The sequence below is a fragment of the Sphaeramia orbicularis genome, chromosome 21, assembly GCF_902148855.1.
Source record: "Sphaeramia orbicularis chromosome 21, fSphaOr1.1, whole genome shotgun sequence".
Classification (NCBI taxonomy): domain Eukaryota; kingdom Metazoa; phylum Chordata; class Actinopteri; order Kurtiformes; family Apogonidae; genus Sphaeramia; species Sphaeramia orbicularis.
The window spans coordinates 27,309,490-27,325,945 of NC_043977.1; the positions used below are offsets into that span (position 1 = coordinate 27,309,490).

At 41.1% G+C, this 16,456-nt stretch overlaps 1 protein-coding gene across 3 annotated transcripts; it reads right to left on the reverse strand.

The window, feature by feature from the left end:
* Positions 1-1,279: 1,279 nt before the first annotated feature.
* Positions 1,280-16,297, reverse strand: sf3b1 (splicing factor 3b, subunit 1). Of its 3 annotated transcripts, XM_030125668.1 has the most exons (24): positions 16,270-16,297; positions 15,494-15,666; positions 15,215-15,316; positions 14,919-15,033; positions 12,546-12,625; positions 12,245-12,430; positions 10,979-11,441; positions 10,630-10,751; positions 10,325-10,522; positions 10,104-10,205; positions 9,124-9,303; positions 8,934-9,020; positions 8,263-8,533; positions 7,917-8,062; positions 7,515-7,661; positions 7,067-7,192; positions 6,360-6,581; positions 6,053-6,235; positions 5,856-5,967; positions 5,598-5,718; positions 4,881-5,012; positions 4,493-4,765; positions 3,924-4,140; positions 1,280-1,877 (listed from the first exon to the last, which is right to left on the reverse strand). In XM_030125668.1, exons 1-24 carry the CDS (start codon positions 16,295-16,297, stop codon positions 1,719-1,721), a joined length of 3,945 nt encoding a protein of 1,314 aa, XP_029981528.1. In that variant the 3' UTR covers positions 1,280-1,718. The 3 variants fall into 3 exon arrangements, with proteins under 3 accessions (XP_029981528.1, XP_029981530.1, XP_029981529.1); XM_030125670.1 differs by lacking the exons at positions 14,919-15,033; positions 15,215-15,316; positions 15,494-15,666; positions 16,270-16,297 and adding exons at positions 12,976-13,030; positions 13,638-14,912 and having other exon boundaries at positions 1,719-1,877; XM_030125669.1 differs by lacking the exons at positions 14,919-15,033; positions 15,215-15,316; positions 15,494-15,666; positions 16,270-16,297 and adding an exon at positions 12,976-14,912 and having other exon boundaries at positions 1,719-1,877.
* Positions 16,298-16,456: the final 159 nt, after the last annotated feature.

A 16,456-nucleotide genomic window follows, 5' to 3' on the forward strand; every position in this document is an offset into this window, starting at 1 on the left:
TATTGTTCTTCTGTTGTATTACTCGTTTGTGCAATTAAAAGCTGTATTTGTTGAAGACTGAGCTCAATTGAGCTACTTATATACTGTTGGGTCACGATCTACAGCTATGTGGTATATACTTGAATATGTTTGTACTGTCGTACTAACAAACCATGCATCTCTTAAGTCAAATTTTCATAGGCTCAGCAAAAAAAAGATGCCACTTTCAACTTTGTGATGATGTATTTTACACCAAATCCAAGAGTTTGAGTCTATTATCTTGTAGAGAGGCAAGGAGTATTGTTTGTTGACACTTTAGCAGCAAAACTATTGGTTGAATTCATACCAAACTGGGTTTATAGGTTGCCAGTGACAAAGAATAGATGTCACTACATTTTGGGAAAAGTAGGTCAAAGTTCAAATTTTTTATGAATTTTTGAATATTTTTTTTCTCACTTTACATATAGCGGGCGAAATTTCAAATGTCTACAAAAACTTTGATTTTGTTTCAGTTTACTTCAAAACTGACACATATATAGAGGCAGTTCATATGCTGACATCAGCTGGATCAATGCCAAAATAAGCTACAATATGTGCAAGGGGTGGGGTCTGTTGTGCCTGGTACCACTTGTTTGGCTTAAGAAGTTTCTCAACCTATAAAATAAGTTAATTCTTCAGTTTAATGCAAACACTTGTTTTCACTAGACTGGAGGGAGATGAAAAAATCCTAAGAAAATGAGCTAATATTATTGAAGTAAATTGTACATAAAGGGATAGAAGTATACTATAAAATAGGCATTAAATAATTAATTTAACATGACAAGTAGATTAGTCATGACCCCGTTAAGTTTTGATTTCTACAGGGGGTTAAACAGATCCAACTGTCAGGATGAACTTGGATATACCTACAGCAAATCTAAGAGTCATGGATAAAAAAGCCAAAGCTGGATAAACAGCACGTCACAGATGGCAGTACGTTACTGCATTAAGACACACTTGACCCACCCCCATAATCAGACAAATGGTTGTGATCTTTGGCTCCGAAATGATATAAGGCAGATGCATTCCACATCTAACAAGTAGCTACGACCTGGGATTCCTATTAACTACAGCATTTCAGGTCGTTGACCCATTTCCAATATTTCAGTGTTAATTTATGAGATAAAAGCAGGTACTTGCAGGTGTGTTGCTTTCAGTGTTTCGCCCCAATATAGCTATTTTAATGATTTTATAAGGTCTATATTTATTTTTGTTTGTACAGTACTATGGGAAAAAAAAAAACAACTAAAAATGCAGTGAGTGAATTTTATACACAAACATTTTATTTGGTTAAATAAAGCAACGATGAAATAAGAACAGAGGTGGTGTGAAATGAGAGGGTGTGTAAAGGGAGCAGCCAGTACAGAGGCCTATCAATACACACACACAATATAGTCCAAATATTTAAAACATTTTTCTGACTGTTCATTCCACAATGAAGGCCTGTCTGACCTTAGCCGTTTATCAGGAACAAAAGAGAAAAAATAAAAAAGTACATACAGACTCTACAATGTTCCTTCATGTATTTCCCCAAATGTGACATTTTAAATTTCAATCGTGGCATCTAGCCAAGGATGCCAGTGACGGGAAACACTGACCAATCTAAAAAAAACAAAAACAAACTGAATCGACTGTTCTAGATCAAGTAAGAAAATGTTGGGAGAGATGGGAGGAGAAAAACTGAGCACATAAATTTGTATTTACAAGACATACTCCAGCTCATAACGGACGTAAATATTTTTCTCGTCGTTGTTGACTTGTGGGTAGTGGGCGATGAGGGCATCTTGTGAGCCGATGTAGATGGAGTTATAAATCTTCCAGTAGACATCTCTCACTTTCCTGGCTGGATGGAACAGACCCTGAAGATGAAGGAAACAAATGATTCATCATTATGACTTTGTCTTGATAACAAAATAAAGCTTTGATTAGGGATGGGAATTGAGAACCGGTTCTTTTAGAAAACCGGATCCCAGTAGCTTGATTCCTTGGAATCATTTGCCTGCCTGCTAAACAATTCTGCTTATCGATTGCGCCTTTGTTGCGCATGCATGATGACGTCACGTGTACGCTGCATTGTTTTGGTCAGTACGTAGCCAACATGGTGTTGAGGCAGAAACGGTCTAAAAAGACAACACCAGGTCCACTTGTAACACTTGCAAAGCTTCAGTTTCTTCAAAAGGGTGGAATCCTTCCAATCTGCTCAAACATTTGTCCACAGCATGTGACTCATTTATAGGAACGTCGCATATTTGATATGCTATTAAGCGGTGATTGTGAATGTAGTGGCAGAGTGAACGCTGGGCCCAGTTCTGGTGCGGGCAACAAACGTTGTACCCCCTCAAATACAAGTTTCCGAAGGTAGGGGAAAGGAAATGAGGTGCACAACAACAGGAGATGAGCTGAGCCGAGTTGAACTGGTTCCACGTCTTAAGGAATCAGATGTTTCACTGGGCCCGGCGTCATCTGTTATTATTTGTACAAGGGGTGGGCAAGTTAACGCATTATTACCGCGTTAACGCATTCATTAAATAACGCCGACAATTTTTTTATCTCACGTTAACGCCGTTTTATTATTGTTCTGCCTTTCAAGCAAGTCTTAGTTGATTTATACATACGGACTCTTATTTTGAAACTCATGCTTTTATTTTGCCGGTCCACACACCGGTGCTGTGTGTATGTGCCGGCTGAGAGGAGAAAACCGGCGAACTTTACAAGTAATGCTGATGTTTAAGCTAATTTGTTTATGCAAGCAGTCGGAGATGGGTTGCTAATTCTTTATGCAGGCTCATGCTAAGTTTATGTAAATTCATTGGTTGTGTTTAGGTCTAATATGTCAGCCTTTGAACTAACCTTTACTCATTTACGATGTTATTAGCAGTCATTTTATCTCGATGCTAACTTGAATGGGAAAATCCATAGACACACTAACGATTAGCATTTACAGGTTAATTAAAGATTTACAGCGTCTTTTTATTCAGCAACAAAGGCTCACATCAGAGATATTTGATACTATTCATTCTTACAACAACTGAACATAAAATACTCGCAGGCAAACGTTTTTGGGGCCATACAAACAAGAGTGAAAGAAACATGTCTGTTAGTTCTATGTCCGAACTGACTACGGTAACACGGAAAGGACAAAACATATGTTAGTGCAGCTTATTCTGACCACTTCAGGGCCCCTTTTGCTTGCTTTGAACAACTGAACATCACATATTAATGGGCTTATTAGTATTAGTACTGATTAGTGGGCTTAAGACTCCTGTCAGTCACTCACAACTGTAAATACACTGGTGGGGACATAAACATGTGTAAAAGTAGTGTTTTTTTTACACGGACATTATAATTTTAAATGTCTTCAGATGGTGGGGTTGAGAAGGACACAGTTGTTTGGAAGCACTGACGTGCAATTATTTTTTATCACCGGAGTACTTCCAGTCTGGAATATCACTGAAAGGCAATACATGCTGTTGATGCGCGGACAGAGACAGTTAATGGACTGTTTTAGAGCTAACATATCGGCTCATTCACGAGTTCCGGGGGAGAGCCTGGAGGTGTACGCGGCTGATGTGAGCCGGCTGGTAGCTAGTACTCGTGTTTTTGCCTCCTAGTCACTGTTGTTAGTAAACATTGAAACTCATGTACAGTATGGTGCCTTTTTCACAAGCAGACATACTCACAAATAACAAAACACGCAAGCACGAGTCCAAAGAAAAACACAATATAAAGCAACAGTTCTGACTTTCTGGATCCAGATAGCATGCCTACCAATATGGTGGTGTAAACAACAATCGCATGACCAGTGACATCAGCTGCAAGTCCTCAATAAAACAAGGTTGTGGAGACATAATTTTCCTTGTATTTAGAAAAAAATACCCTTTTTTTGGGAATTAAATGATTCTTACCTGTAAGCAGTACTGAAGCATGCGGCACGGTCCAATTGCAACCCTCAGACCTTCCAAGGCACCCATAACAGCCTGGATTACGTGAGGCGATGTCTCAAACACATTGGGCCACACATAATTCAGCAAGTGGTTGAGGGAGTCCTCACAGCCAAACCCGTAGACCCCCAGTGACATGTGCTGGACAACTGCACTCGCTGTCTGTCTGTGGACCAAGTCTCTGCAAGACAGCAAATATAAAGTGTCAAATTTCAGCAGATGTTGGCGTAAATAGAAAGAAAATCATAAATGCGAAGTTGCATGGGTTTGGCGACATATTTTAAAAGGTCATATTTAGAGATATCTAGAAGCCTCATTACGCTATGGTGGCTCAAAAAAGCCCCTCTGTAGTGTCTGTTTAATCCGCTGTGAGCTTTTGGATAAAGGGTTCATATTCAATCTGGTGCTTTTTCAAACACAACAGTGGATAGTCGTGAGATTCATTTTCATCAAAAACTTGAGGCATGATTTCAGTCAAGATTAGAAAACCACCAGAAGACTGAGACTCCACAAACCCCACCCCTCCACCTCACCTGTCCATTAGTGCGTCCTCCAGCAGGGGTGTGACGGCATAGATATAGTCTTTACCCATCTCTCCGATGTATTCAAACAGGAAGGACAGGGACTTAAGTACGCCATTCTGCACGTTAAGCTCAGGCACACGGTATTCGTTCATGAGCGCAGGTAGGACAGTGAATGGCGAGCAGGTCTCGGCAACAATGGCAATGGCCACGGTCGTACAGACTCTGTTCTGACGCTCCTGGACCTTTAGGTTATTGAGCAAAGTGGCTAAGACATCATGGGGACTGAGGAGACACAAAGACATAGAACAGGTTAGGTCCAGGGAAATGAACGCATGTCAAATCAACAGAATCAAAAGATATGGTCCAAGAGATCAGCAAAAACTCAATGTCCACATACCCGATGGCCTTGGCGATGTAACCAAATGTGTTGACAGTGGCTCTGCGGATGGCTTTTTTGTGAGCTTTGAGCAGCTCCAGCAGTTCAAAGCAAATCCTCATCCACTCCCTGGCTGACACATATTCAGCACCCCTGAAATATTAAAGAGACACAAGGATTAGTCAACAGCGTTAGGATAGACTTGTGAAGATGTCTGATCAGAGACGCACTTCAAAGATACTGACATTTCCCTGGACTAAGGAGTTGAAATGCTCATTTTCTAAGTCATTTTCATTCTGACATTTACATTGTTATCATCAGGAAATTGTGGTGAAAACAATTAACTTGTACTGAAAACATGTTTATAAAAAAAAAAAAAAAAAAGACACAAGCTGCCTATGCAGAGTTATAGTCAGAAACAGTACTGCTGGCTTATAGAGACTGGGTGGTTAATAACACTGCAGACAGACAATTGTGTGAGTTGAAGGTAAGATTTTTTGTTTTACCGTCTTATCTATAAGGTCATAAAGCATTAGGTCTACAAAGGACTCCATGATTATGAAAAACCCAAAATGTGCTTCAGCAAGAGAGCTTTACTTGCTGCAGATATTTCCTCGGCTTGTTTAAAACCAAGCTTTAAAATAACCTGCAATCTTGTGGTGAAATGATTCTATTATGATTCTGTATTAAGACACTGATAGTACAGTAGCCGGTCAATGTGAGTCTGAATCTACTGACCTGTCAGCAATCCTTCCCACCAGGTCAATACAGTTCTCCTGCACCTTCTCATGTCTGTTCTTGAGAATGGGAGTTAGACGAGGAAGCAGGTCTTTGATTGGTGGAGTCATCTTGTGCATGCCTGTGAATAAAGAATGCATTAGTCCAGAATTTCTATGGCTTGACATCCTGAAATCTCAGTAACAGACTCAGTGCAAATGAAATCCATGCTCACATAGATGTAACAGAAAATAAAGGTTGTTGATTAAGGTGACGTACCAATAACGTTAACAATGGCCTTCAAAGCTCCCAGGATACTACCCAGCACTTCAGGGTACTCTTCTCCCAGGTACTCGTACAACACCACACCCAAGTGACCCATCAATTTCTCCTGTAAAATCAAACAAGAACACAAATTAGTGAATGGGTTAGATGACGAGTCACTGCGTATGTGTGCAGATGTCTTTATAGGTCACCTCCTGGCAAGTCTTCATGACCACCGCTGTACGGGAGATGAGGTCAGCAGCCTGCTGACGGACTTTGGCTGACTTGTTGTTCAGACGCCACAGGACTGTACCACAGATCTGTGGTAAGTAGGGTTTCACACGCTTCCCAAGGGCATTCACCACTGTACCAAAACCATTCAACATCACTGAGTCCTGAAAAAAGACAAAACAAAAACAGTCTGTTAATTTTGTTCTTCCTTTAGTCCACATATGCTTGCTGCATGTTAAAACACAGGTTTCCAAACAGTGCTTAAGTGATGCATGTTGTTAGCCTCACCTCTGTCGTCTGTTCCTGGAAGGCATAGAGGATGCCGTCGATCAACTGTTCCTCCAGCTTGTGATCAATGTCAGCTGCACCCAGGTTGCCCATAATTTTTTCAATGGTCTCCATCACCATTTTTCTGTACTGTTCTGCCTCATCCTTCAGGTCGTCCACAATGCGAGAAATGATCTCTGCTGCTCCCACTTTGTTGGCCAGCTCCACTGTGGTATCCACCAACTATGACAAGAAAATAGTTGAAAAAGTGAAAGTGGAGCATATAACATGATCCATGTAGATCATACACCACCTCCCTTTGTGCCCCAACACAGCTGATCAGAGGTCAATAAATTCTATTGTCAAAAAATGTATCAGCCAATTGTATCATGTAATGTAAACTTTCACACACTAATTACTGTTCATGTTAAGCTACCGTTTCATTTTTTGGTATGAAATTTGTTCTTACCAAGTAATGAAATACTGAAAAATAATGTTTTCAGTGCCGATGGTCAAAAACAATTAAAAAATAAATTTCACTGTCCATGTCACAAACATAGATTAATACCATATTCTATTCTTGCCATTTGTTGCTCCAACAGTCTGCTTTCTATAAAGGATTGCCAACCAAAGCCTCAAAGACAATCATCACATATCAGAGAACCACAGTGTGCTGTTGTGAATGAACCAGTGCATGGTGTTTCGAGATATGAGGGGTTTCCACTAACCTGTCTGTAGTTGCGTCTGTCCAGAGCCATCCTATGCTGCCAGAAGTGCTTGAAGAAGGGGGGCAGGATCTCAGTCTTGATGTAATTGGCTTCCACACCATCAGTTCCACAGCACTGCTTTACCACCTATGAGACAAGACAGACATGCAGGTTAGGAAACAGGTGGCCAGAAACCCTGTTAAATTATTTTGGAGTTCAGACAGAGCAGAGACGTTTGGGATGAGAGTTATAAATGTAACCAACGGGTGCAGGGTGAGAACAGAGAGGACAGAGATGTCAACTCTGCTAACTCTCATGTTGGAAGTTTATCTAGCGAACTACTAGCCCTGTTACAGCCAGGGAACGACTGAACAGGCGAGAATGAGTCGCAAAAAGATCCTGACTTTTATATAACCCCAAAATTCTCTAATATTGTCATATTGTAGTGGTGTCCAGTCCCATTCCTTACCTTAAGCACAATCTTTTTCATCTCCTCATCAGGAGACTGGAACTCTCTGATGAGGATCAACATCACCTCCCTGGTGTAGTAGTTGGCATACTCAGCATCCATCAATGGGATCAGATAGCCAATAGCTTTGAGAAATGCAGCCAAACCCTGGTGACAACATGGGAAGAGGAAATAGGAATGAAAACCTAGTTCAAGGTTTTTTACTTTTACAACTCTGATAATTATTTCTGTCTGATGCTCCCAGCAGAGTAATGGTCTGTCATGTGACCTCTGCTGACAGCAGCAGCCCCTTTGCAGGAATTTCTTTAGCAAGCAAATATTCACACTGTAGCCACAAGTAGGCTTAGTGCTGGGTGTGGATCTTGCATTAGATACTTTTATCGTCTACGCTGAGGCTCTTACCTTTCCTCTGTGCTGTCTGATACCCTTCCAGAGTGGCTTGAGGACTGAGTCGAAGGACTCAATACCATAAGGTGTAGCAGCTTCAGCAAGAGCAGCTATAGCCAAGGCACTGATGGTCCTCACCTTCTGCTGCTCATCCACCAAACCTGTGGGGAAAATACAAGTCAAAGCAGTTAGGATACAAGGTTGTGACCTGTAGGTTCTGCAGTGCCCAGTCACATCGTTGTGGTTTCCACACAGGGGGCTTTGAAGCTGAAAATCTTGTCTTCCTATTTTCATTATTTCTTCTATAATGGCTAAGTAGTACCTGGTTAAATGGCACCTTCACTTAATGGTCAACACTCACCGTGTTCGATAATCTCCACCAAGCTACGAAGGTGCGGCAGAATGGCGCAGCCCATGAGGATAGCGATCTGCTGGACAATCTTAATGCCTGTGTGTCTCGCCTGCCAGGACTTCTTGCTTTTACACACAGCCTTGAGGAAGGGCAGGAGAGAGGGAATCCCCAGGGCAGAGGCCACCACGGCAAAGGCTCTGGCTGTGGTGTTTCTGACGTACTCGTCCATGTTGTCAATATCAGGTCGCATTGTGGAAATCATTGTAGCCAATCCAGCAGCCTAGGACACACCGGAGGAAGACAGAAATGTCAGATATGACGCCAATAAATAGACCACACACAAAACAGTTTTGTACATGACAAGCTTGAAAGGCTTTTGTTTCCAATCACAACAGTGAGGGAGACAATCGTGTTTCAGCTGTGAATGCTACTGTGTATGGTATGTAATTATGCTTGTGAACAGGATTTAACATTACTTTAGCGTTAAAATACTAATATTAAGCAAATTCTGGATTGTAACCAACGGTTGCAGGTTGAGAACAGATATGACGCTGATGTCAAGTCTGCTAGCTCTCATGTTGGTGTCAATGTAGCAAACTACTAGCCCTGATCTGACCACAGACTGGTCGAACAGGCGAGAATTGTTTGCAGGGTCCACAGTGTGTGGTGCTCTATCTCACCTTTGCTAAATTGGAGATAATCTCTCTGCCTTCTACTCTGGCATAGTAGTCCTCATCAATCAGTAAAGGCTCAATCACCACAAGGATCTATGTAAGAGAGAAAAAAAAGACAACCATGTTAGAAAGTCACTAGAGAGTACACAATTTATTAATATAGATAATAAATAGGCATTATTCAAACGTAGCCAACCTTGTGCACATATGGTCGAACCAAGTCATCCAATTTGTAGAGAATGCGGTCAATAACTTTAACCAGCAGATGGCGCTCCTGGTCCTCAAGGGTGGGTGACATGAGCAGTGGAAGAATTTGGTTGAACAAGGGACCTGCTCCAAATTCACGAGCTTTATCTGTGATCTGACGCAGAGCAGCCTACAAGCAGAGAGACAGACGTCATTAGCTGATGAAAGCAACAAGTGACCCTTTAAATGACGTTTCAGCAAGGTTCAACAAGTGAAATGTTACATATTAGCCTACTTGAGATTCAATTTTAAGATCAATTTCACTTACATTCCCTCACATTTGTTTGTCTTCTGTTCCATTTGAGTCCAGTGTCTCAACATTAAAAATATAGAATGAACTCCTGACAAATTCGGTTCCAAGTGCCAAGTTTTTAAGTTTCATTGTGTTTTGTTTTATCAGTTTGATAAATCTAATTAAGAAAACAAACTACAACATGAAACCAAATAAACATATGCAATACAACTCTGGCATCCCAAAACCACATAAATGGCTCAAGATACGGTGACAGTAGAGCAGGTCAGTCACCTTAATGTAAAAATATCCTTAATCAGTTAGACCAATTAATTTATAGACCAATCAAAAACGCAGATTGTTGGATTTTAGAGTTATTTAATCCTGATCTAGGATCAGATTTGTTGAAATGTCTGCTTCTACCTGCACTGCATGATGGTCTATATTCTGACCTGAGTAGCACCTCCTCAAGAGGATTTATTTAGTAAGCAAATATATATATGCTGTAGCCACACACAGGTTTAGTGCTGGGTGTTGATCTTAAATTGGATAGTGTTTTTGTGCTTTATACTGACAAAACTCTCCTAGGCAGAGTCAAGGTGGGTGGAAATAGTATCAGGAATAGAAAACAAATGTCAAGGAATAAAGTTTTTGATAATTATAAACAGGTCAACCGTAAAGATGTAACAAGTACTGACCTTTCTCATGGGGGGTGTCCCATTTTTTATTTTCAGCAGCAATTTCATGATTTTCCTCTCTTTCTGTTCTTCAGGGCTAAGTGTGGACTCATCCACCTCCACCTAACACAAACATACAGACAGGAATGTTGAACTTCAGTCAGGGCAAACAGCAAGCTGTGGATTTTATGTTGTTTTACGCATGATGTGCGCACATGCTTCTGTACATGTTTGATGCTTACCAGAAGTTTATCAAAATACTGAATGTCATCAGGTTTGAGGAATGGGAGGTTTCCTGAGGGTTGATCATTCATCTGTTTTGTGGTCCGGTCCTCTGCCTGCATGTGAAACCCTGTCATTCCTCCAATAGGGGTGGGTGTAGCAGACAGCTTACGGGCAGGAGTACGAATCGGCACATACCCTGCTGGTGGAGGCAAGACCTGGATAAAGGAAAATTATATTATTATTAGTCTAAATTGTTTTCCTACTATACAACACAAGCAGAAACATTTACGGAAATGAAACTATATTAAAAAGGGATGCAGACCTTGTATCCCTCTGGGAACATGGCATCAAGCTCCTCATCTGTAAGAGGCCGATTCCTCTCATCTATTTCCCTCTCCCACCTCCAGGCCTGTAACTGCTCTGGAGTCATGCTCATCAGGTGCCCTGAGGAAAACACAAGATACTGGGGTCAAAAATCAATAGCTACATGGGACTTCATTATTTATTTAGTTAAAACTTATAGTTAACCAATTCATCACAACAGCTTTATGGTTCAGAAAATTTCAAATATTTCAAAGTTTCCAAAAACATAAAAAGGTATTACATATATTGTATAAATCAAATAACAGTATTTAATGCACAAGTATCTGGAGATGGCAGTAATGGTTAACCTGGTGTTGGTGTTGCCATGTTCATTGCAGGTGTTCCTATGGGTGTTTTTCCTGGTGTCAGCAGAGGTGTGGAGGATCCCATCTGACTGGCAGGTGTTAAATCCCAACGAGACTTTCTCTTACTGGCCCCTGGGGTTGGAGTCTCACCCACCGACTCGTCTCCTCTGTCTGTGCGAGGTGTTTCAGCCCAGCCGCTCCCATGTCCAGGAGTCTCTCTCTCTGTTTTGGGAGTTTCATCCCAGCGATTCTTACGTACACTTCCTGTAGCTCCACCGTGGCCTGGTGTGGCATGGCCTGGCGTGTCTCTGCCAGGGGTGGCAGCGCCGGCTGGTGTGTGGCTAGGAGTAGGGTCCCACATGCGGGTACTGGGAGTGGCACCCGGAGTCTCACTGCCTTTAGGTCGGCCAGGTGTTTCATCCCATCGACTATTTGAAGGTGTGTGTGCAGGAGTGTGTCCTGGAGTCTGTAGGAGATTGGAAAAAGACAATTTAGAACATCAAGACATAGAATTGCTATTTAAGCCTGCATGTTCTGTGAGAAACTATGGTTTTAATATTGTAATGATATGACCAACGCTGATGTGCGCCATTAGCCATATAATCCCATGACTTTGTCCTTTGTCCACTCCTAACTGAAACCACAAACACAAACTGTTCACCATGTTTTCCACAGTCAGTCATTATGACTGAGGTGGAAATGGCAATTCTTGAAATTCATCTTCATAAATTCACCAGTGAATTTGAGGGTAGAGAATGGCTAATGGGCTTCCTCTTTTTAGCAAAACGAATGCATCGCCCATGAATCCAGGGCTCAGTCTCGTGGGTTAAATGTTCACTTGCAGAATGTCAATGCATGGTTCATAGAAAGCTATCAACCTTATTCATCATGTTTCAAACAGTTAAATGAAATGTGTTCATCATCTTGGTCATCTCAATGATGACAAAAATGTGACCTGACAGCCAGTGTCAAGAGGTTTCACAAGACTTTTTCCTCCATATGAAATCATGAATTGAGTACTTGCATCAAAGTCCACCCCCAGCTCTCAAGAAAAGTCTACTGTATGCCATCATGCAAAACACAATTTTAAACAAGCTTTAAAAACTGGGTTATTTCAGATCAAATGATTCCACATCAGCCTCATGAGCCTGTAAAAAAGCTTATCGAAGGAAATATGAGTCTATAACTACCACTGTAAGATAAGATTCATTACAATGCCAGCAGATGTTACCCATCTAGCAGTAAAAGGTTGCCTCTTGGATCCCATACCTCAGCAGAGGCATCAGCCTGGTCCCAGCTGGACATCTTTTTGGGTGTTGCATTGGAAGGAGTTTGATCAGCTGTCTGGTCCCAGCGACGCTTACGTTTTGCGACAGCTTGGCTGGCAGCGGACCCGTTGACTGCTTTCAGGTCCCCTGATTTGGCCTTCTCTGCCAGCTGCTGACGAATCTCTCTCTATATTCACAAAGACACCAATGTCACAAAATGATGCTAGAGCTGTTTGGGTGTATGTAAATGTAAGAGTATATGAATGGTTCATATCCAATGCTGCACTGTGGGTACAATTTACCTCCTCTTTGGACAGGTTCTGCTCCAACATGACGTCCACGTACGACCTGACCTGCAGCTTGGGGTCCGGCGTTTTGCCCCCTGCGCGAAAGAGCACCAACAAGAAGAGAGGGAAATCATCAGTATACACTCTAGGGACCCATGTCTATATAAACACAGCAAGCACAAACACAGCCAGCTAACCCTGACTCACTTTACCAAGAGATTAATTTATCATGTTCCTGTTTTAAATCAAAGTCTTAGGGAATTACATACATACATATAAATACACACATTTGTCTTTCTTACATACAGACATTGCATTCTAAGAAAAAAAACAAGCAGATACATAGAGCGAAGAGCTGAGGTTGTGGTGTTTTCTTTAAATGGATTAAGATGTTATAGCCATCACTGATGCAGGGGTCCTGGGCTGTGCTCTTCAGAATACGTACACTTTCAGTGCCAAGGGTCCTTCTGCAGTCAGACTTCAACCGGCAGAAAAGAAGCCTAGAAAATTTCTCTTTACCATTAGTAACACTTTGGAAAAGGGTTTGAACTCACACACAACAGTATACCACCTGTGTTGCATTGATTTATGGTACTCAAAAAAACAAAGTATCTTCTTGGGGCTTAACCATACAACTAGAAAAAAGCTGATAAGAGACCATGTGGTCCAGATTCCCAATTATTCAAACAAGGAGATTAAGAATGAAGTCAAGATTTTCAAGCTAGATCTAGAAATGGCATCATCACAGAACAAATCAAAAACATGAGTTTCTACCTTTGAATTCAAGTATAAAATGAGGCAAATATTATAGTAAAATAAACCCCAACTGTAATTACACTTGCTCCTCAGAAATATGACAGATTCACAATGCAAATTGTGACTCATAATAGCCCTAATCAAATTTAGAAAAATTTAGATCTTGACTTCCTTTTCAAGACAAAGATAACTGATTGAATATAATCACATAATTATAATTTGGATTTTAATTTTCCAGTTGCAATGTAGCTGGGCTGCATCTGATTCCCCTCACAGGCCCCAGTCAAACAAGTAGCCAGTGGACCCTGACCAAACTGACAAGTGCACAGTTCTGTGTTCCCCATAACCTACACAGGATGAGTTGCTGCACCCTTAACAGAGTGCAGTACAGGACTGGCAAAGCAGTACTGCTGTAGGAGAGAAATTAAGGACAGTTAGTATGGGCCTGTGGTATTGTGGTACACATTTTTCTTGATAACATATTTCTATTTTACAGAGAGAGTTGTAAAATAAAAATATATTTACACAACAACTTTGTACAAAGAGCTCTCTCTACATGCAGGCTTTAGATTACGCCCTAATCTAGACCAAACCTGGCCATTCTCAGATCATATTTTCAGAGGAAGTGATGATACAAAAAAATGGATAAAACTTTAAGGGTCTTTCAACATACATAGTAAATATTACTATGCTCTAGGAAAGAGCCTGACAGAACCATTAAAAGGTGATTCATGGCAAGCAAGATAAAAGAATCACCATTAAAGAAATCCTGATCATCAGATCAGTGAGAAAAGCTAGCCATATATTATGTTTAAATTAACTTGCCTCGGAGTGCTCTATGCTGAGACACAAAGGCTGTGTGTAAATAGGTTTTATGAACAAAATTTAACAGAAAACCCTGTACAGACAGAAAAATTTCCTCTCTATATCCTTAGACAATGATGCCTCTGGGTTAACCAAGCCAAGGACAGCCCTGCTGCCTTGGCACATAAAGCTCTGAATCTATGAGCATCACTACTTGAGAACTACCAAACGTATATTGACAGGTGAATTACACCCATAATCTTTTATCCCTCTTCCTCATTTGCTACAAAATGAGAACACTGCACTTTCCCCTAATAATTATGCTCAAGGTCACATGGGATTGTTAACCCTTCGACTCACACACAACCCATCTGCGACCCATGTTTGTTAGGTGATTTACTACTACATTGATTGGAGCACCTAACCACCTGTCCCACTTAAAAGCATGGTAACCCTACCGCCTCTTCACATTATTTTACAGCATGCACCACGACAAAATGTGATCCTCTACAATTTTTTAAACCAAACTGCTAATCACAATCTATGTACCCCGATGGCCTGTTGAAAAGGATAAGTTCATTCAAATAGGTCCCATATTCAGTGAAAAGCACACAATGACACAAAATGTTCCTGAACCACAAAGGATTGACCACAGGGAAGGCATCAAGTCTGGGAAGCAAGCTATTGCATAGTGGTCGAAGGGTTGAACAGCAAAACTATGAGTGTGAAGCCATAGGGAGTCATGAAAGGGAATCACAAAAAAAGTGAACCGTGAAAAGGGGGAGAAAATGGGGAGATGTAATAGAGACAAAAAGTATTAAAATTTACCATCAGCAAAGGGGTCGAGACGTTCAGGTGAGATGATCATCTGTCTGCGTCTGGCTTTGTACTCATCTTCCCGCTCTGCTATTTTCTGTGGACGATGCTCTGCAAATGGATCGTACTGTAAAAGAACATGGGTTTAGTGTATTTCACTAGGATTTAAAATGAATAACCAAAATAGTTTTCTTCTACAACGGGTCTGAAAAAGACATCTGAATGCTTTCATTTCACTGACTGGTATGTTAAGATGGCAGCAAAACAGTGATCAAATATGTGTATTCCTAGCACAAATAATCACATACTTGCTCATCTGACTGAGGAATGGCATTGAGAATTGCCACCGGTGCATGGTACCCTGGTTTCTTTTGTCCCAACAAACTTGTTGATGTGTCATCTTCATCATCCTGAGGAAAGAAAAAGGAGTCTAGTCAAATTTTACCGAAATGGCAAAATTGTCCCAGCTCAAGAGATAAAAACATCTGCAAATCATAACATTCTACAAGAAGGAGGAGGATGCAAATACAGTGTGCTGTTAATATGAAAAGCAGAGTGGTGAATAAGTGTATTGTTTAAATACTTACATCCTCCTGTTCATTAGCAGCAATGGAAGTGACATATCCAGCAAAGCGACTGTCACTACCTCCATAGATCTCCTGGTCATAAAATCCAGTGGAATCAAGGCCAACACCCTGCTCTCCATCCTCCAGCAGGGTAGCCTTCATCCCCTGGATCTCCAGGATCTGGGCCTCTATGTCTACAGAGACATAAACAAGAGATAGTGTGAAATAACACATTTGGTAGTATTCCAAAAACAATACACAAAATGTTTTTCAACTTCAGTTAAATCACTTTCACCACGCAAAGACAAAAGTGCAAACTGTTTGAGGACGCCATTATTTCGCAATAAATACAATATGCGTATTTACAACGTGTGGCCGAGCCGTGTTGTAAAAAGAGGCTTACGGTAACTGGGTTAGCCACGGGAAGCCTTTTACAGAAAAAACGATAGCAAGTGTTACGTAGATAATATTTAAATCATCAATACATGCTGGAAGATTAAATGAAGCATTTCCAGCTGTATTGTGTCATTAACTTGTGTTAGCCCGAAAAGGCTAAATCGGTGACAAATCCTGCATAATTAGCTAGTAAGCTAGCACTGCTAACATCCAGCGCCATTATCTGAACCGTCCGCGTTGCGTCGTACCCTGACCTGAACATTATCCTATTTCAAGACGGCTCTCCACAGTTAGGTACATCTCAAAACAATCCCCTGCTTACAGATTTCCCTGCTCCATCCTATTCGTGAGAAAGGTAACCTAAAAACACGCGGAATTTAGATATTTTGCAAATACTTTACCTTCGTGCGTTTTGGCGATCTTCGCCATTTTGGTGGTAGTTGTTCGTTTCAGAGACCGGAAGTGTGTTCATCTAGTATCCGCCTTTTCCTTAACTGTCCTGGGATCAGTTTACTAATGTGTGCTTCTTTTTGTACGTCTGGATCAGTTTATTCAAGAAGTGGTTTATAAATATATGGTTACAAATGT